Raw genomic sequence first — 21,814 nt, forward strand, 5'->3', positions numbered from 1 at the left:
ATGTCTTCATATTGATCAGGTATGTCTTCATATTGATCAGGTATGTCTTCATATTGATCAGGTATGTCTACATATTGATCAGGTATGTCTACATATTGATCAGGTATGTTTACATATTGGTCAGGTATGTCTACATATTGATCAGGTATGTCTTCATATTGATCAGGTATGTCTACATATTGATCAGGTATGTCTACATATTGGTCAGGTATGTCTACATATTGATCAGGTATGTCTTCATATTGATCAGGTATGTCTTCATATTGATCAGGTATGTCTACATATTGATCAGGTATGTTTACATATTGATCAGGTATGTCTACATATTGATCAGGTATGTCTACATATTGATCAGGTATGTCTTCATATTGATCAGGTATGTCTTCATGTTGATCAAGTATGTCTTCATGTTGATCAGGTATGTCTTCATATTGATCAGGTATGTCTTCATGTTGATCAAGTATGTCTTCATATTGATCAGGTACGTCTTCATATTGATCAGATACATCTACATATTGATCAGGTACGTTTACATATTGATCAGGTACGTCTACATATTGATCAGGTACGTTTACATATTGATCAGGTATGTCTACATATTGATCAGGTGTGTCTACATATTGATCAGGTGTGTCTTCATATTGATCAGGTGTGTCTACATATTGATCAGGTATGTCTTCATATTGATCAGGTATGTCTACATATTGATCAGTTATGTCTACATATTGATCAGGTATGTCTACATATTGATCAGGTATGTCTTCATATTGATCAGGTATGTCTACATATTGATCAGGTATGTTTACATATTGATCAGGTATGTCTTCATATTGATCAGGTATGTCTACATATTGATCAGGTATGTCTACATATTGATCAGGTATGTTTACATATTGATCAGGTATGTCTACATATTGATCAGGTATGTTTACATATTGATCAGGTATGTCTACATATTGATCAGGTATGTCTACATATTGATCAGGTATGTTTACATATTGATCAGGTATGTCTACATATTGATCAGGTATGTTTACATATTGATCAGGTATGTCTACATATTGATCAGGTATGTCTACATATTGATCAGGTATGTCTACATATTGATCAGGTATGTTTACATATTGATCAGGTATGTCTACATATTGATCAGGTATGTCTACATATTGATCAGGTATGTTTACATATTGATCAGGTATGTCTACATATTGATCAGGTATGTCTACATATTGATCAGGTATGTCTACATATTGATCAGGTGTGTCTTCATATTGATCAGGTGTGTCTACATATTGATCAGGTATGTCTACATATTGATCAGGTATGTCTTCATATTGATCAGGTATGTCTACATATTGATCAGGTATGTCTTCATATTGATCAAGTATGTCTACATATTGATCAGGTATGTTTACATATTGATCAGGTATGTCTACATGTTGATCAGGTATGTCTACATATTGATCAGGTATGTCTACATAATGATCAGGTATGTCTACATATTGATCAGGTATGTTTACATATTGATAAGGTATGTCTTCATATTGATCAGGTATGTCTTCATATTGATCAGGTATGTTTACATATTGATCAGGTATGTCTACATATTGATCAGGTATGTTTACATATTGATCAGGTATGTCTACATATTGATCAGGTATGTCTTCATATTGATCAGGTATGTCTACATATTGATCAGGTATGTCTACATATTGATCAGGTATGTTTACTTATTGATCAGGTATGTCTACATATTGATCAGGTATGTCTACATATTGATCAGGTATGTTTACATATTGATCAGGTATGTCTACATATTGATCAGGTATGTCTACATATTGATCAGGTATGTTTACATATTGATCAGGTATGTTTACATATTGGTCAGGTATGTGTACATATTGATCAGGTATGTTTACATATTGATCAGGTATGTCTACATATTGATCATGTATGTCTACATATTGATCATGTATGTTTACATATTGATCAGGTATGTCTACATATTGATCAGGTATGTTTACATATTGATCAGGTATGTCTACATATTGATCAGGTATGTTTACATATTGATCAGGTATGTCTACATATTGATCAGGTATGTCTACATATTGATCAGGTATGTCTACATATTGATCAGGTATGTCTTCATATTGATCAGGTATGTCTACATATTGATCAGGTATGTCTACATATTGATCAGGTATGTCTACATATTGATTAGGTATGTCTTCATATTGATCAGGTATGTCTACATATTGATCAGGTATGTCTACATATTGATCAGGTATGTCTTCATATTGATCAGGTATGTCTACATATTGATCAGGTATGTCTACATATTGATCAGGTATGTTTACATATTTATCAGGTATGTCTTCATATTGATCAGGTATGTCTACATATTGATCAGGTATGTCTACATATTGATCAGGTATGTCTACATATTGATCAGGTATGTCTTCATATTGATCAGGTATATTTACATATTGATCAGGTATGTCTACATATTGATCAGGTATGTCTTCATATTGATCAGGTATGTCTTCATATTGATCAGGTATGTCTACATATTGATCAGGTATGTCTTCATATTGATCAGGTGTGTCTTCATATTGATCAGGTGTGTCTACATATTGATCAGGTATGTCTTCATATTGATCAGGTATGTCTACATATTGATCAGGTATGTCTTCATATTGATCAGGTATGTCTACATATTGATCAGGTATATTTACATATTGATCAGGTATGTCTTCATATTGATCAGGTATGTCTTCATATTGATCAGGTATGTTTACATATTGATCAGGTATGTCTTCATATTGATCAGGTATGTTTACATATTGATCAGGTATGTCTTCATATTGATCAGGTATGTCTTCATATTGATCAGGTAGAATATAGAATAGAATATACACTTTTATTAATCCCCAAGGGGAAATTAGTTCTCTGCATTTAACCCATCCTTAGTTATTAAGGAGCAGTGGGCTGAAGCGCCTGGAAGCAACTGGGGTTCAGTGCCTTGCTCAAGGACACTTCGACTTGCAACTAATGGGGAGAGCGGGGATCGAACCCACAACCCTGCGGTTGCAGGACGGCCCTCTTACCCCACTGAGCTAAAGCCGCCCACAATGTATGTCTTCATATTGATCAGGTATGTTTACATATTGCTCAGGTATGTCTACATATTGATCAGGTATGTCTTCATATTGATCAGGTATGTCTTCATATTGATCAGGTGTGTCTACATATTGATCAGGTATGTCTACATATTGATCAGGTATGTCTACATATTGATCAGGTATGTCTACATATTGATCAGGTATGTCTTCATATTGATCAGGTATGTCTTCATATTGATCAGGTGTGTCTACATATTGATCAGGTATGTCTACATATTGATCAGGTATGTCTTCATATTGGTCAGGTATGTCTACATATTGATCAGGTATGTCTACATATTGATCAGGTATGTCTTCATATTGATCAGGTGTGTCTACATATTGATCAGGTATGTCTACATATTGATTAGGTCTGTCTTCATATTGATCAGGTATGTCTTCATATTGATCAGGTATGTCTACATATTGATCAGGTATGTCTTCATATTGATCAGGTATGTCTACATATTGATCAGGTATGTTTACATATTGATCAGGTATGTCTTCATGTTGATCAGGTATGTCTACATGTTGATCAGGTATGTCTACATATTGATCAGGTATGTCTACATATTGATCAGGTATGTCTACATATTGATCAGGTATGTTTACATATTGATCAGGTATGTCTACATATTGATCAGGTATGTCTACATATTGATCAGGTATGTTTACATATTGATCAGGTATGTCTACATATTGATCAGGTATGTCTTCATATTGATCAGGTATGTCTTCATATTGATCAGGTATGTCTACATATTGATCAGGTATGTCTACATATTGATCAGGTATGTTTACATATTGATCAGGTATGTCTACATATTGATCAGGTATGTCTACATATTGATCAGGTATGTCTACATATTGATCAGGTATGTTTACATATTGGTCAGGTATGTCTACATATTGATCAGGTATGTTTACATATTGATCAGGTATGTCTACATATTGATCAGGTATGTCTACATATTGATCAGGTATGTCTACATATTGATCAGGTATGTTTACATATTGATCAGGTATGTCTACATATTGATCAGGTATGTTTACATATTGATCAGGTATGTCTACATATTGATCAGGTATGTTTACATATTGGTCAGGTATGTCTACATATTGATCAGGTATGTTTACATATTGATCAGGTATGTCTTCATATTGATCAGGTATGTCTACATATTGATCAGGTATGTTTACATATTGATCAGGTATGTCTACATATTGATCAGGTATGTTTACATATTGATCAGGTATGTCTTCATATTGATCAGGTATGTCTTCATATTGATCAGGTATGTTTACATATTGATCAGGTATGTCTACATATTGATCAGGTATGTTTACATATTGATCAGGTATGTCTTCATATTGATCAGGTATGTCTTCATATTGATCAGGTATGTCTACATATTGATCAGGTATGTTTACATATTGATCAGATATGTCTTCATATTGATCAGGTATGTCTACATATTGATCAGGTATGTCTACATATTGATCAGGTATGTTTACATATTGATCAGGTATGTCTACATATTGATCAGGTATGTCTACATATTGATCAGGTATGTTTACATATTGATCAGGTATGTCTACATATTGATCAGGTATGTCTACATATTGATCAGGTATGTTTACATATTGATCAGGTATGTCTTCATATTGATCAGGTATGTCTACATATTGATCAGGTATGTCTTCATATTGATCAGGTATGTCTACATATTGATCAGGTATGTTTACATATTGATCAGGTATGTCTTCATATTGATCAGGTATATCTACATATTGATCAGGTATGTCTTCATATTGATCAGGTATGTCTACATATTGATCAGGTATGTTTACATATTGATCAGGTATGTCTACATATTGATCAGGTATGTCTTCATATTGATCAGGTATGTCTTCATATTGATCAGGTATGTCTACATATTGATCAGGTATGTCTACATATTGATCAGGTATGTTTACATATTGATCAGGTATGTCTACATATTGATCAGGTATGTCTACATATTGATCAGGTATGTTTACATATTGATCAGGTATGTCTACATATTGATCAGGTATGTCTTCATATTGATCAGGTATGTCTTCATATTGATCTGGTATGTCTACATATTGATCAGGTATGTCTACATATTGATCAGGTATGTCTTCATATTGATCAGGTATGTTTACATATTGATCAGGTATGTCTACATATTGATCAGGTATGTTTACATATTGATCAGGTATGTCTACATATTGATCAGGTATGTCTACATATTGATCAGGTATGTCTACATATTGATCAGGTATGTCTACATATTGATCAGGTATGTTTACATATTGATCAGGTATGTCTACATATTGATCAGGTATGTCTACATATTGATCAGGTATGTTTACATATTGATCAGGTATGTCTACATATTGATCAGGTATGTTTACATATTGATCAGGTATGTCTACATATTGATCAGGTATGTCTTCATATTGATCAGGTATGTCTTCATATTGATCAGGTATGTCTACATATTGATCAGGTATGTCTACATATTGATCAGGTATGTCTTCATATTGATCAGGTATGTCTACATATTGATCAGGTATGTCTACATATTGATCAGGTATGTTTACATATTGATCAGGTATGTCTACATATTGTCCAGGTATGTCTACATATTGATCCGGTATGTTTACATATTGATCAGGTATGTCTACATATTGATCAGGTATGTTTACATATTGATCAGGTATGTCTACATATTGATCAGGTATGTTTACATATTGATCAGGTATGTCTACATATTGATCAGGTATGTCTTCATATTGATCAGGTATGTTTACATATTGATCAGGTATGTCTACATATTGATCAGGTATGTTTACATATTGATCAGGTATGTCTACATATTGATCAGGTATGTCTACATATTGATCAGCTGGGCTCTGGGGGTGATGACAACATGACCCTCATACTGTCAAACATCTAGTAACACTAGATACACGACAACAACAACAAATGGAATATGGAGGAAAACCCACACACACAGTGGAATGTAGGCTAATGAGGCCCCCCAGGGGGAGGGGGCGGGGCTACATCAAAGGTGCATGAGTTCATTATAATAACGACCTCGTGGGAAGAGGAGGTGGTTACTACGGCGACTGAGCGCTCGATGCTGACGTGAATACATCTGAATGTTCATAGGTTATTGATCACCTGACTCCTCCAGTGAGGACCAGGTTCATAGGTTATTGATCACCTGACTCCTCCAGTGAGGACCAGGTTCATAGGTTATTGATCACGTGACTCCTCCAGTGAGGACCAGGTTCATAGGTTATTGATCACCTGACTCCTCCAGTGAGGACCAGGTTCATAGGTTATTGATCACGTGACTCCTCCAGTGAGGACCAGGTTCATAGGTTATTGATCACGTGACTCCTCCAGTGAGGACCAGGTTCATAGGTTATTGATCACGTGAGTCCTCCAGTGAGGACCAGGTTCATAGGTTATTGATCACGTGACTCCTCCAGTGAGGACCAGGTTCATAGGTTATTGATCACGTGACTCCTCCAGTGAGGACCAGGTTCATAGGTTATTGATCATGTGACTCCTCCAGTGAAGACCAGGTTCATAGGTTATTGATCACGTGACTCCTCCAGTGAGGACCAGGTTCATAGGTTATTGATCACGTGACTCCTCCAGTGAGGACCAGGTTCATAGGTTATTGATCACGTGACTCCTCCAGTGAGGACCAGGTTCATAGGTTATTGATCACGTGACTCCTCCAGTGAGGACCAGGTTCATAGGTTATTGATCACGTGACTCCTCCAGTGAGGACCAGGTTCATAGGTTATTGATCACGTGACTCCTCCAGTGAGGACCAGGTTCATAGGTTATTGATCATGTGACTCCTCCAGTGAAGACCAGGTTCATAGGTTATTGATCACGTGACTCCTCCAGTGAGGACCAGGTTCATAGGTTATTGATCACGTGACTACTCCAGTGAGGACCAGGTTCATAGGTTATTGATCATGTGACTCCTCCAGTGAAGACGAAGTGATGATGCCACGTTCCCCTGGAAGTCGTGTGTGACTCCTGTGCCTCGTTATGAAGTTATTCATGTTCCCGTCTCATTAGAGATGGAGACGTGGACATGGACACGGGTCTCCTGGGTGAGGGTCCTTCATGTTTATGGATGAGTCATGTGACCACACAACTGCTGTGTGTCAGCAGTGTGTGTGTTTGTTTCAGCAGTGTGTGTGCATGTGTGTCAGCAGTGTGTGTGTGTCAGCAGTGTGTGTGTGTGTCACTCAGACTCTCATTTCAGGGAGCTTGATGAATCTCACTCAATGTGCTGCACCCAAAATAACAGCTGACAGGTACACACACACACACATACGGGAAGAGGAAAAGGAGGAAGAGTGGTGAAGGCATCACTGTCGTTAAAGGATCTGTCAACGTGAGTCAAAAGAGATACAGAAATAAATAAAGAGAAAAATAAAGTGATACATAAAGAGATAAACAAAGAGATAAATAAAGAGATAAATAAAGAAAGAGGTAGAGAGATAAAGGGATGAAGAAATAAAGAGGTAAATAAAGAGAAAATAGATAAAGAGGTAAAGATATATATGAAGAGATAGAGGGATGAATAAATAAAGAGATAAAGAGGGTGACGATGATGAGGGAGATTCTTCCTCGTCTCTTTTAGGTAAATTCTTTACGGACACCCTTTCAAAATAAGAGAGTTGACTTCACAATATTTAACTTACACTACCAGATGGATCTTCAGGCCCGGTGACCTCCTCCTCTGGATCAATGCTGACCTTTGACCTGGGAGGGGGTGGGGGGGGGTCATTATCAGCTCTAACAGGATCCATCACGGTCTGTATCGACCCACAAGAGTCTGGATCTGCTTCTGAGACCAGAGGAGCCAAGGACACACTAAGATTAAACTGTATGAGGGGGGAGCAGACGAGGAGACAAGGAGACGAGGAGATGAAAGAAAAAGGGAGTCTGATGAAAGTGTGGAGCTGGAGGGGTGTGATGATGAGGGAGGGAAGGGGTGAGGAGTGAGGAAATGAGGAGATAATAATAATATTATAATATACACTTTTATTAATCCCCAAGGGGAAATTAGTTCTCTGCATTTAACCCATCCTTAGTTATTAAGGAGCAGTGGGCTGCAGTGATGCGCCCGGGAAGCAACTGGGGGTTCAGTGCCTTGCTCAAGGACACTTTGACTTGCAACTGATGGGGAGAGCGGGGATCGAACCCACAACCTTGCGGTTGCAGGACGACCCCCTTACCCCACTGAGCTACAGCCGCCCTGAGATGAGGAGGTGAGGAGTGAGGAAATGAGGAGGTGAGGAGCCATCGATCAACCATCCAGACGGAGTGTTTTTACATCGTTTATATTAACGCCTCAAACACTACATTACCCATGAGCACTAGGGTGAACCTCACTTAGGAGACCAGCTGACATGAGACCATCAACCACTGAGGAGTCTGGTTCAGTAAGGACAGTATGAAGAAGAAGAGGAAGAAGAAGGAGGAGGAGGAGAAGAAGAGAACTGAAGCTCGTCGTCCTCACATTTCATCCGCTGTCGCTTCATGAATTATTGATCCTCTACTCACTACACCTCCATGAGCCAATCATTAACACACACACACACACACACACACACACACACACACACACCTTGGAATAGAGCTGTCACTCAGACCTCTAGTCTCACACTTTTAAGGAAACAGCTTTAAGGTTTAGGACTCACCTTCTGTTTCTGAAGGAGAGAGAGTGTGTGTGTGTGGGTGTGTGTGTGTGGGGGGAGTGTATGCATGTATGTGTGTGTGTGTGGGTGTGTGTGTGTGTGGGGGGAGTGTATGCATGTATGTGTGTGTGTGTGTGTGGGAGGTATGCATGTATGTGTGTGTGTGTGTGTGTGGGTGTAGGTATGTGTGTGTGTGTGTGTGTGTGTGTGGGGAGGAAGTGTGTGTGTGTGTGTGGGGAGGAAGTGTGTGTGTGTGTGTGGGGAGGAGGTGTGTGTGTGTGTGTGTGGAGGAAGTGTGTGTGTGTGTGTGTGTGGGGGAGGTATGTATGTGTGTGTGTGTGTGTGTGTGTGTGGGGGAGCATGTATGTGTGTGTTTGTGTGTGTGTGTGTGGGGGGGATGTATGTGTGTGTGTGTGTGTGTGTGGGGGAGGTATGTATGTGTGTGTGTGGGGGGGGGTGTATGTATGTGTGTGTGTGTGGGGGGGGGGGGTGTATGTATGTATGTGTGTGTGTGCGTGTGTGTGTGGGGAGTGTATGTATGTGTGTGTGTGTGTGTGTGGGGGGATATGTATGTGTGTGTGTGTGTGGGAGTGTATGTATGTATGTGTGTGTGTGTGTGTGTGTGTGTGTGTGTGGGGAGGAAGTGTGTGTGTGTGTGTGGGGAGGCATGTATGTATGTGTGTGTGTGTGCGGGGGGGAGTGTATGTATGTATGTGTGTGTGTGTGTGTGGGGGGGGGAGTGTATGTATGTATGTGTGTGTGTGTGTGTGTGTGTGTGTGTGTGAGCCCTCTGGCTGTCTATTGTTACGGGGTAAAAAGCCCTACTGAGCGTGCTCCAACGGGAGCAGCCCTTGTGGTTGTCATGGTAACCAGTGCAGACAGGTGTCTCCTTCCTCACTACTGATCCTGATCCTGGTCCTGATCCTGGTCCTGATCATGTGGTCCTGATCCTGATCCTGAGCCTGGTCCTGATCCTGATCATGTGATCCTGATCCTGGTCCTGATCCTCCAGCTGGGAGGAACCGAGCCGGATCACAAGCCTGGAGCTCGTGATCCGGGTCAAGAAATATGAAAATAATATTAATAATAATAATAATAATAATAATAATAAAAATGTTAATAGAATTATTATTAATAATAATATTAATTATAATAACTACAATAATATAATTTGTTCTCCAAAACCTGGAAGTTTAGTTTGAAAGGACCTGACCCGTGTTGATGGACCTGACAACTGAGGTCCAGGCGGTTCTGATGCCATCAGGCCCCTCCCAATGAGGCCCCTCCCCAACAGGCCCCTCCCCTCCAGATGAAAGCACAGCGTGCTGGTGGCTCGCGTTAAGCTTTATCTTCATCACTTCATCACGTGCACTTTATTCACCACGTGCACGTTATTCATCACGTGCACTTTATTCACCACGTGCACTTTATTCATCACGTGCACTTTATTCACCACGTGCACGTTATTCATCACGTGCACTTTATTCACCAGCCGCAACCCACAGGGCCGAGAAGCCCCAGAATGCATCTGAATAAATTTGACACACACACACACGCTCACACACACACACACACACGCTCACGCTCACACACGCATGCTCACACACACACACTCACACACACACACACGCTCAGGCTCACACACACAAGCTCAGGCTCACACACGCTCACACACACGCTGACACACACACTCACGCTCACACACATGCTCACACACACACACACACACACATGCTCACGCTCACACACAAGCTCAGGCTCACACACGCTCACACACACACACACACACACACATGCTCACGCTCACACACAAGCTCAGGCTCACACACGCTCACACACACGCTGACACACACACTCACGCTCACACACATGCTCACACACACACGCTCACACACAAGCTCAGGCTCACACACGCTAACACACACGCTGACACACACACTCACACACACACGCACACACGCTCACACAGGAACCTAGGTACTTTTATCCGAACACTAACTTTTTTTGCCCGACGGTCCATGAACGCAACACGAGGTGACCAGGTGTTTCAAGCTGCAGATAAAGGTGAGCAGACCAGAGACACAGAGACACAAACACAGAGACACAGAGACACAAACACAGAGACACAAAGACACAAACACAGAGACACAGAGACAGAGACAGAGAGACATAAAGACACAAAGACACAGACACAGAGACAGAGAGACACAGAGACACAAAGACAGAGACATAAAGACACAAAGACAGAGAGACAGAAAGACACAAAGACAGAGACACAGAGACACAGAGACACAGAGACACAAACACAGAGACACAGAGACACAAACACAGAGACACAAAGACACAAACACAGAGACACAGAGACAGAGAGACATAAAGACACAAAGACACAGAGACAGAGAGACACAGAGACACAAAGACAGAGACAGAGAGACATAAAGACACAGAGACACAGAGACAGAGAGACACAGAGACACAAGACACAGAGACAGAGACAAAGACACAAGACACAGAGACACAAACACAGAGACACAGAGACACAAAGACACAGACACAGAGACACAAAGACAGAGACATAAAGACACAAAGACAGAGAGACACAGAGACACAAAGACAGAGACAGAGAGACATAAAGACACAAAGACACAGAGACAGAGAGACACAGAGACACAAAGACAGAGACAGAGAGACACAGACACAAAGACAGAGAGACACAGAGACACAAAGACAGAGACAGAGAGACATAAAGACAGAGACACAAAGACAGAGACAGAGAGACATAAAGACACAAAGACACAGAGACACAAAGACAGAGACAGAGAGACATAAAGACACAGAGACACAGAGACACAGACACAGAGACACAAAGACAGAGACACACAAAGACAGAGACACAGAGACACAAAGACACAGACACACAAAGACAGAGACAGAGAGACACAAAGACAGAGACACAGAGACAGAGACACAAAGACAGAGACACAAAGACAGAGACACAAAGACAGAGACACAGAGACACAAAGACAGAGACACAGAGACACAAACACAGAGACACAGAGACAGAGACACAAAGACACAGAGATACAGAGACACAAAGACACAGAGACACAGAGACACAGAGACAGAGAGACACAAAGACACAGAGATAGAGACACAGAGACACATGGACATAGAGACACAGAGAGAGACGAGAGAGAGAGATGACAGACCATGAAGCTTTAGGGCGGGGCTACAAGGTGATTGACAGGTTTCTAGGTCACTCCTCCTCAGTCCATATATGGTCACTTCCTGTTACCTGGTTGATAGAAAACAAGATGGCGACAGTGGTCCACAGACCAGAGACGTCGGCCTCGCCTTCAGAGACGAGGGTCTGCTTTAATCTCCGTGGCCTTGAGAGACACGTTCACATTCCTCTTGCCTGCATGTCTATTCCTCAAATATAGGAAATACTTTCAAAATAAAACCTCTACAAGAAACATACCATGTCTATTCCTCAAATATATGGAATATTTTCAAAATAAAACCTCCTTCTTTAAAAGAAACAAACAGTTATTATTCATTACATGTGTGGTATATTTTCAAAATAAAACATCATTGTTCACAGGGAACAAACATTTCTCTTTGTTACATGTATGGTGTATTTTCAAAATAAACTTCCTCCTTCACAGGAAACACGTTTTATAAAGACGTCCTCAAGTTACAAAACAACAGATCACAAAACTAACCACCTGTGTGTCTTATGACCCGGTGGCTGTAAACAACGACCTCTGATTAGATCTTTAAGAACAGCCACGATGAATCCATCACCATGAAGATCAGTCTGCTCACAGGAAGTCCTGACCTGCTCACAGGAAGTCCAGACCTGCTAACAAGAAGTCCTGACCTGCTCACAGGAAGTCCTGACCTGCTCACAGGAAGTCCTGATCTGCTCACAGGAAGTCCTGACCTGCTCACAGGAAGTCCTGATCTGCTAACAGGAAGTCCTGACTTGCTAACAGGAAGTCCTGATCTGCTCACAGGAAGTCCTGACCTGATAACAGGAAGTCATGATCCACTAACAGGAAGTCCTGACCTGCTCACAGGAAGTCATGATCCACTAACAGGAAGTCCGAGCACACAGAGCAGCTGATCTCAGTCAATATGGAGGTAATTATCCCCCAAAACAACAGAGGAACCAGTTAGAGTGACTCCTGTTGACAGGAGGGAGGTGTGTGTGTCCAACGTTTGTATAGAAGTCTCTGCTTCATGTGTTAGAGCTGCATTCTCTCTCCTGGCCACCAGGGTGAGACTCCTCTGGTTGTATAGAAGTCCATGCTTCATGTGTTAAAGCTGCATTCTCTCTCCTGACCACCAGGGGGCGAGTCCTCTGGTTGTATAGAAGTCTTTGCTTCATGTGTTAAAGCTGCATTCTCTCTCCTGACCACCAGGGGGCGCCTCCTCTGGTTGTATAGAAGTCTATGCTTCATGTGTTAGAGCTGCATTCTCTCTCCTGACCACCAGGGGGCGACTCCTCTGGTTGTATAGAAGTCTATGCTTCATGTGTTAAAGCTGCATTCTCTCTCCTGACCACCAGGGGGCGACTCCTCTGGTTGTATAGAAGTCTATGCTTCACGTGTTAACGCTGCATTATCTCTCCTGACCACCAGGGGGAGACTCCTCTGGTTGTATAGAAGTCTATGCTTCATGTGTTAAAGCTGCATTCTCTCTCCTGACCACCAGGGTTGTATAGAAGCCTATGCTTCATAATTTGTGTATACTTCATTCAAACACACGTCTCTCCGTTAGGAACATTCCTGGCGTTATCTATTAGTTAAATGTAACAAACGTGACCTCACACACAACCCTGAAAATAACCATGGGATATTTTGTCCATGAACGCATCGCATTCCACCAGCTGAGAGGCCTTGGAGAACCTCTTCAGAAGGTCCTCAGGTCACATGACCTGCTCTCTGTTTATCAACCATTCATGTTCATCCTGGGAAACTACAAGATGCTGCACTTATATTTATATATGTGTATACATTTATATATACATATATATATATACAGTATACATACATATATTTATATATATATGTGTATACATTTATATATACTGTATATATATATACAGGATACATATATATATATATATGTATATGATCCTAGACTGGAAGCGAGACTTCCCGTCAGCCCCGGAGGATCGGATGCACCTGCCTGTCCCCAACGTTGCATTAAAGGACCCCTGGGAGAGTCCAGAGACTCCTTCATATAGACCTGTTCAGGTATTTAAACACAGGTATGGCCTTAAAGACGTGTGTGTGTGTGTGTGGGGGGGGGGGGGCTGGGTGAAGTTTGATTCATTCAGGACGATGGTAATAATCAGTCGAGTCATTTTAAAAGACGATAACATAACACATGTTTGACTTTTGAGGTGAAAATGAGAATCCCTCCACCAGCTTCACGAGCTGCTCGGCGCTCACACACACCTCTAGTCCGTAAGGTGGAGCATGAAGGCAACATCTTAACATCTGCCAGCAGGTCCCCCAGACATCCTCCTCATCAACACGGTCTCAGCTCGGTGTATTGATCACGTGTCAGAGCCGGCTCCAGCCTCAGAGATGAAACAATAAGCGAGCTCAACCTGCAGAGACGCTCCTCCTGGAGAGAGGCCGCTTCAGGGGGAGTCGTAAAGCGGAGCTGCGGCGTGTCTTTTGATGTTCGAATAAATCATCAATATGTTGAGCTACTCACTCAGGAGTCAGGACGCGTCCTCCTCCATCACCCCGTCCGAGAGGGGGTCTCCGTGGATCCGGGTCCTGGTCCTCGTGGAGACCTAATGTGCGCTGCAGACCGGGATCGAACCCCCGAAACACCGGCCGCTCCTCCGGTTAGCCGGTGCAGCTTCCCTCGTGCAGGAGTGTTTTTACCGGAGGATCCCGGATACACGACCTCGTTCCTTTGCGGGGTTCTCCTTGGGAACTGTGATGCCTTCAAGTGCCACTCGGAAATTCAACACTTTTGTACACGTTATATTTCTCTTATGCCTTCAGGATTTATTGATTCATATTCACTTCTTTATCTTTTTAGTTTGTTTTGTGGTCAGTTACAGATAGTGTATCTTTTTATTTAGGATTCTAACTCAAAATGTTGACATTTTAATTCATTATTTTTCGATTTTAACTCATTATTTTGGGATTTTAATGAATTATTTTTAGATTTGAACTCATTATTACTTGTTTGATATAAACTGTCATAGCTGTTATTATCATTTGCATCCTTGTCTTGTTTCATTCAGATTTAAGATTAATTCATTTTTTAAATTTTGTATTATTTGTTCAGACAGAAAAAAGAAATAATATTTTTCAGATGACATTTATTCATGATTTTAAACATCAATAATTATTTCAATAATTTCAGCTCAATAAACATTCTGAGCAAATTAAAAAGTAACATAATCACCAAAGGTAACAACACATCTAAATAAAGTAAGCAACATAAATACATAATTATAATAATAAAAATAGTAATAACATACAACTTTATGTATATTTTTCAAACGGAGTTCACAAACAAAGCAAAACTAAATAATATTATGTGATAATATATTTCCTACAGCAAGTGAAGGCAGCACTCACCATAGCACCATCGCTCTCTCTCTCTCTGCTCCTGATTGGCTTAGATCCCCCCCCCCCTCCCCCATAAAGAGCCCGGATCACGGTGGTCCTCCTCATCACTCAGTCTGATCCGGATCAGTCTGCTGTCCAGAAACCTTGAGACAAGAAAAGAGGTTAATTATACAATAAGAGTAACATATATGTTATGCATCCCATAATGTGTACATGTAAACAAACACAACAACATAATCAGAATGTATTATCAGAATATATATTATAATATAATATATTATTCTTAAGGATTAAAAGGTGGGATGTTGCGTAACATTGAATTCCACTGATTAATCTTCCATACATTTTTAAATGTGGGACAAAATAGTAGAAACACCTCGTTGGTAGAACGCAGTTCAGACATATTTATTTTAACAGATGAAAAGGGCAAAAAACAAACAATAAATAACAATAAACAAGTCTGTCATCAGAGACCTGAACTCTGAACTCGGGAGTGAATGAAAGGATGAAGCAGCAGAATATCTGTTAATGAGATTATATTGAGATTATATTGAGATTATAATGAGATCATAATGAAGACTCAGGTGAACCAGAAACGTTCTGAGTCTCTGGGTGTTGAATGGACGGTTGCTAGGTGAACCTGCCCCCCCCCCCCCCCCCTCCAGGTCCAGAGACAGACGATACCTCCAGAAACAGACTCCTGCCGGTCTCCTCTTCACACGAGAGGCCCTGAAACCGGAGCCGGTCCCTCCAGGATCACAATGACTCCTCCTCTTAAGGTCAGTGGTGGAGTTTCATGTCTATGAGGTCATCTTGTGACCCTATAACTCCTCGTGAAGTCTCACGTGATTAAATCACTACAATAATAATATTATAATAATAACAACAACAATAAGAAGAATGATAAGAACAATGAAAATAATAATTATGAAAATAAAAAAATAATAATAATGATAATATAACTAAAATAACAGCAATAATACAAATAATAAAATAACCACAATAATATTATAATAACAACAACAATCATAAGAATGATAAGAACAATGAAAACAATCATTCTGAATTTAAAAAATATCTTCAAGAATAATGATAATATAACTATAATAACAGCAATAACAATGATAATAAAATAACCACAATTATAAAATAATATTAATAATATTATTAACAATAATAATCATAAGAACAATGACAATAATAATTACGAAAATAATCATTACAAATAATAATTCAAATAAAAATAATAATAGTAACTTAAACTGACACAACTCTATAAAAGACAACCCAGATTTATATATTAATTACAAATAATAATAACACAAATTAAATTTGTTAAAAGAAACACTACATTATTTCATAAGAAAAACATGACGTTTCCCTTCTAACTGCTTCGTCACCACATATTCCATGATTGACAGGCGTTGAACCAATCAACCGAGGGGAGAGAGCGCTCGACCAATCATAACGAAGAGGAGGCGGGACTATGGCTCTGCCGTACATGGTGGTTGAATAAAGACGAGCAGCAGAAAGTTTACGGCTCGTGAAACTCTCAGAATGAATGGAACCGCATACTCTAACTTTGACAACCAAGAACACGTCTTGAAACTCGGAGATACGTTCGAGAAACACCCTAAAAGCGGATTCCACACGGTGCGATGTGAGTAGCGGGGTTCCGGAGCCATGTCTGGCTCTTTGCCGGAGCTAACAGCCGCTAGCTAGCTGTAGCATCTAGATTGCTTTACGTTACGTTATCCATGTTTACGGTAGCCGGTCTGCTTGACGCGAGTTACCGTTACGTGAGTCGGCCTGCTTTACGTTAACCAGCCAGCTTTACGTTAATTACGAACTACAAGAAACCGTTGATGAGCCAGCTGGCTGTAAACATGTTAGGCCCTCTGGTGGCAACGGGCAGGAACTGCACCACTAACAGCTAATATATATATATTGTATTAATATTAAGCAAACAATATATACAATGTATAAATACAACAATGCTAATATTAAGTATACAATATGTATTTAAATATGTTTAATATTTACAAAGACAGAAATGCTACTTCTGTTGTTAATATTGAGTATATCATATTTAAATGTTTATAATATTTAACAATGCTACTGTTAATATTGAGTATCATATTTAACTGTTTATAATTAACAATGCTACTGTTAATATTCAGTATATAATTTATATTTTTTATAATATTTATCTACAGTTAATATTGAGCATATAAAATATATTTAAATGTTCAAAATATTTATAAAAACAACTGCTACTGTGAATATTGAGTATATTTAAATGTGTTTAATATTTATGAATACAACAATGCTACTCTTGTTAATATTGACCAAAAAGTATGTATTTAAATGTATATTTTTATAAATGCGACAATGCTACTGATAATAAGTATATAAAATATTTGTTAAATGTGTATATATAAAACAATGCTACAGCTATGTATGTTGAGAATGTAATATACATTTAATTGTGTGTAATGTTGATTTGTTTCCTAACAGATGACTTCAAACCAGCCTCCATCGACACAACGTGTGAGGGGGAGCTGGAAGTGGGCAAAGGAGAGCAGGTCACCATCACCTTACCCAACCTCGAGGTCCGTGGGGGGCTCGGGGTTCAGGGAGACCTGGTTGTTCCCATGGAACGTGTCCTTCTGTCCTTCTGTCCTCACTCGGGTGTCCTCGTGTGTTCTAGGGTTCTAGTGCACCTGTGACGGTCTTCAAGGGCTCCAAGAGGCCGTACATGAAGGAATGCATCCTCATCGTGAACCACGACACGGGAGAGTACCGGCTGGAGAAGCTCAACAGCAACATCGCCGTGAAGAAGACCAGGTGGGCGCATATACACACATATATATATATATATATCTAAGCACATATTTTAATATATTATAGGTGAGCGCATATATATATTAATATATTATCTGTGAGCGCGTATGTATATATATATATTATAGGTGAACGTGTATGTATATTAATATATTATATATGGGCGCAGACGGCTTGGCCATTCTCTTTAATCTGATAGATTTAGCAATAAAAAAAAGTCTTGAGTAAGGGGCAGGGCTTATCTTCGTGGCTTATCTCCGTGAATACTGTAATCATTACCTTTGTCCACCATGAAGAACTAACACTAGTTCTGCTTCACACTTGTTGTGGACATTGATGACGCGCGGAGCAACTCCAGAGCTGATTGGCCCGAGTTGCGAAATTATCACCTCAAAGTTGAAATATTTCAACTAGGGGCAAAAGTCTCGCCGCCGAAAATGCGCCAAATGCGGCGCCCGGAACAATGTCTCATCTATCGCCGCCACACGCGTCTGTACGTTGACTTTGCTCACGGGACCTCGTCGCGTGAAAAAATCTCGTCGCTTTCGGTGTGAACGCGGCTTTAGCCCGGGTCTGGTCTCAGGCAGCAGACCTGGACTTCCTCTCACGAGCAACACTCTCCAGCTCCTTCCGGGGGTCCAGAGGCCTTCAGGCCAGCTGGGAGATATGAGCCCTCCAGCCTCCTGGGGCTCCTCCAATTGGAACCTCATCTCCTTACCCTATCTCTAAGGCTCCTAGAGGAACCTCATCTCCTTACTCTATCTCTAAGGCTCCTAGAGGAACCTCATCTCCTTACTCTATCTCTAAGGCTCCTACAGAGGAACCTCATCTCCTTACTCTATCTCTAAGGCTCCTAGAGGAACCTCATCTCCTTCCTCTATCTCTAAGGCTCCTAGAGGAACCTCATCTCCTTACTCTATCTCTAAGGCTCCTAGAGGAACCTCATCTCCTTACTCTATCTCTAAGGCTCCTAGAGGAACCTCATCTCCTTCCACTATCTCTAAGGCTCCTACAGAGGAACCTCATCTCCTTACTCTATCTCTAAGGCTCCTAGAGGAACCTCATCTCCTTACTCTATCTCTAAGGCTCCTAGAGGAACCTCATCTCCTTACTCTATCTCTAAGGCTCCTAGAGGAACCTCATCTCCTTACTCTATCTCTAAGGCTCCTAGAGGAACCTCATCTCCTTACTCTATCTCCAAGGCTCCTAGAGGAACCTCATCTCCTTACTCTATCTCTAAGGCTCCTAGAGGAACCTCATCTCCTTACTCTATCTCTAAGGCTCCTACAGAGGAACCTCATCTCCTTACTCTATCTCTAAGGCTCCTAGAGGAACCTCATCTCCTTACTCTATCTCTAAGGCTCCTAGAGGAAACTCATCTCCTTACTCTATCTCTAAGGCTCCTAGAGGAACCTCATCTCCTTACTCTATCTCTAAGGCTCCTAGAGGAACCTCATCTCCTTCCTCTATCTCTAAGGCTCCTACAGAGGAACCTCATCTCCTTACTCTATCTCTAAGGCTCCTACAGAGGAACCTCATCTCCTTACTCTATCTCTAAGGCTCCTCCAATTGGAAACTCATCTCCTTCCTCTATCTCTAAGGCTCCTACAGAGGAACCTCATCTCCTCACTCTATCTCTAAGGCTCCTAGAGGAACCTCATCTCCTTCCTCTATCTCTAAGGCTCCTACAGAGGAACCTCATCTCCTTACTCTATCTCTAAGGCTCCTAGAGGAACCTCATCTCCTTCCTCTATCTCTAAGGCTCCTAGAGGAACCTCATCTCCTTTCTCTATCTCTAAGGCTCCTAGAGGAACCTCATCTCCTTACTCTATCTCTAAGGCTCCTAGAGGAACCTCATCTCCTTACCGTATCTCTAAGGCTCCTAGAGGAACCTCATCTCCTTACTCTATCTCTAAGGCTCCTACAGAGGAACCTCATCTCCTTACCGTATCTCTAAGGCTCCTAGAGGAACCTCATCTCCTTACTCTATCTCTAAGGCTCCTAGAGGAACCTCATCTCCTTACTCTATCTCTAAGGCTCCTAGAGGAACCTCATCTCCTTACTCTATCTCTAAGGCTCCTAGAGGAACCTCATCTCCTTACTCTATCTCTAAGGCTCCTAGAGGAACCTCATCTCCTTCCTCTATCTCTAAGGCTCCTAGAGGAACCTCATCTCCTTACTCTATCTCTAAGGCTCCTAGAGGAACCTCATCTCCTTCCTCTATCTCTAAGGCTCCTAGAGGAACCTCATCTCCTTCCTCTATCTCTAAGGCTCCTAGAGGAACCTCATCTCCTTCCTCTATCTCTAAGGCTCCTAGAGGAACCTCATCTCCTTACTCTATCTCTAAGGCTCCTACAGAGGAACCTCATCTCCTTACTCTATCTCTAAGGCCCTAGAGGAACCTCATCTCCTTACTCTATCTCTAAGGCTCCTAGAGGAACCTCATCTCCTTTCCTCTATCTCTAAGGCTCCAGAGGAACCTCATCTCCTTCTCTATCTCTAAGGCTCCTAGAGGAACCTCATCTCCTTACTCTATCTCTAAGGCTCCTAGAGGAACCTCATCTCCTTACTCTATCTCTAAGGCTCCTAGAGGAACCTCATCTCCTTACTCTATCTCTAAGGCTCCTACAGAGGAACCTCATCTCCTTACTCTATCTCTAAGGCTCATAGAGGAACCTCATCTCCTTACTCTATCTCTAAGGCTCCTAGAGGAACCTCATCTCCTTACTCTATCTCTAAGGCTCGCAGAGGAACCTCATCTCCTTACTCTATCTCTAAGGCTCCTAGAGGAACCTCATCTCCTTACTCTATCTCTAAGGCTCCTAGAGGAACCTCATCTCCTTACTCTATCTCTAAGGCTCCTAGAGGAACCTCATCTCCTTCCTCTATCTCTAAGGCTCCTAGAGGAACCTCATCTCCTTCCTCTATCTCTAAGGCTCCCAGAGGAACCTCATCTCCTTCCTCTATCTCTAAGGCTCCTAGAGGAACCTCATCTCCTTCCTCTATCTCTAAGGCTCCTACAGAGGAACCTCATCTCCTTACTCTATCTCTAAGGCTCCTAGAGGAACCTCATCTCCTTCCTCTATCTCTAAGGCTCCTAGAGGAACCTCATCTCCTTACTCTATCTCTAAGGCTCCTAGAGGAACCTCATCTCCTTACTCTATCTCTAAGGCTCCTAGAGGAACCTCATCTCCTTACTCTATCTCTAAGGCTCCTAGAGGAACCTCATCTCCTTACTCTATCTCTAAGGCTCCTAGAGGAACCTCATCTCCTTACTCTATCTCTAAGGCTCCTACAGAGGAACCTCATCTCCTTACTCTATCTCTAAGGCTCCTAGAGGAACCTCATCTCCTTACTCTATCTCTAAGGCTCCTAGAGGAACCTCATCTCCTTACTTTATCTCTAAGGCTCCTACAGAGGAACCTCATCTCCTTA

General features: G+C 41.1%; 1 protein-coding gene across 1 annotated transcript; it reads left to right on the forward strand.

Annotated features, from left to right (window-relative positions):
• Positions 1-17,035: 17,035 nt before the first annotated feature.
• On the forward strand, positions 17,036-18,382 carry eaf2 (ELL associated factor 2; the record flags this gene model as incomplete). Its single annotated transcript, XM_056411034.1, has 3 exons — positions 17,036-17,195; positions 18,053-18,147; positions 18,246-18,382. Coding segments are annotated over exons 1-3 (335 nt in total), but the record flags the coding sequence as incomplete, so codon positions are not given.
• Between the last annotated feature and the right edge of the window lie 3,432 nt (positions 18,383-21,814).

Source organism: Pseudoliparis swirei, unplaced genomic scaffold, assembly GCF_029220125.1.
Source record: "Pseudoliparis swirei isolate HS2019 ecotype Mariana Trench unplaced genomic scaffold, NWPU_hadal_v1 hadal_43, whole genome shotgun sequence".
NCBI classification, from domain to species: Eukaryota; Metazoa; Chordata; class Actinopteri; order Perciformes; family Liparidae; genus Pseudoliparis; species Pseudoliparis swirei.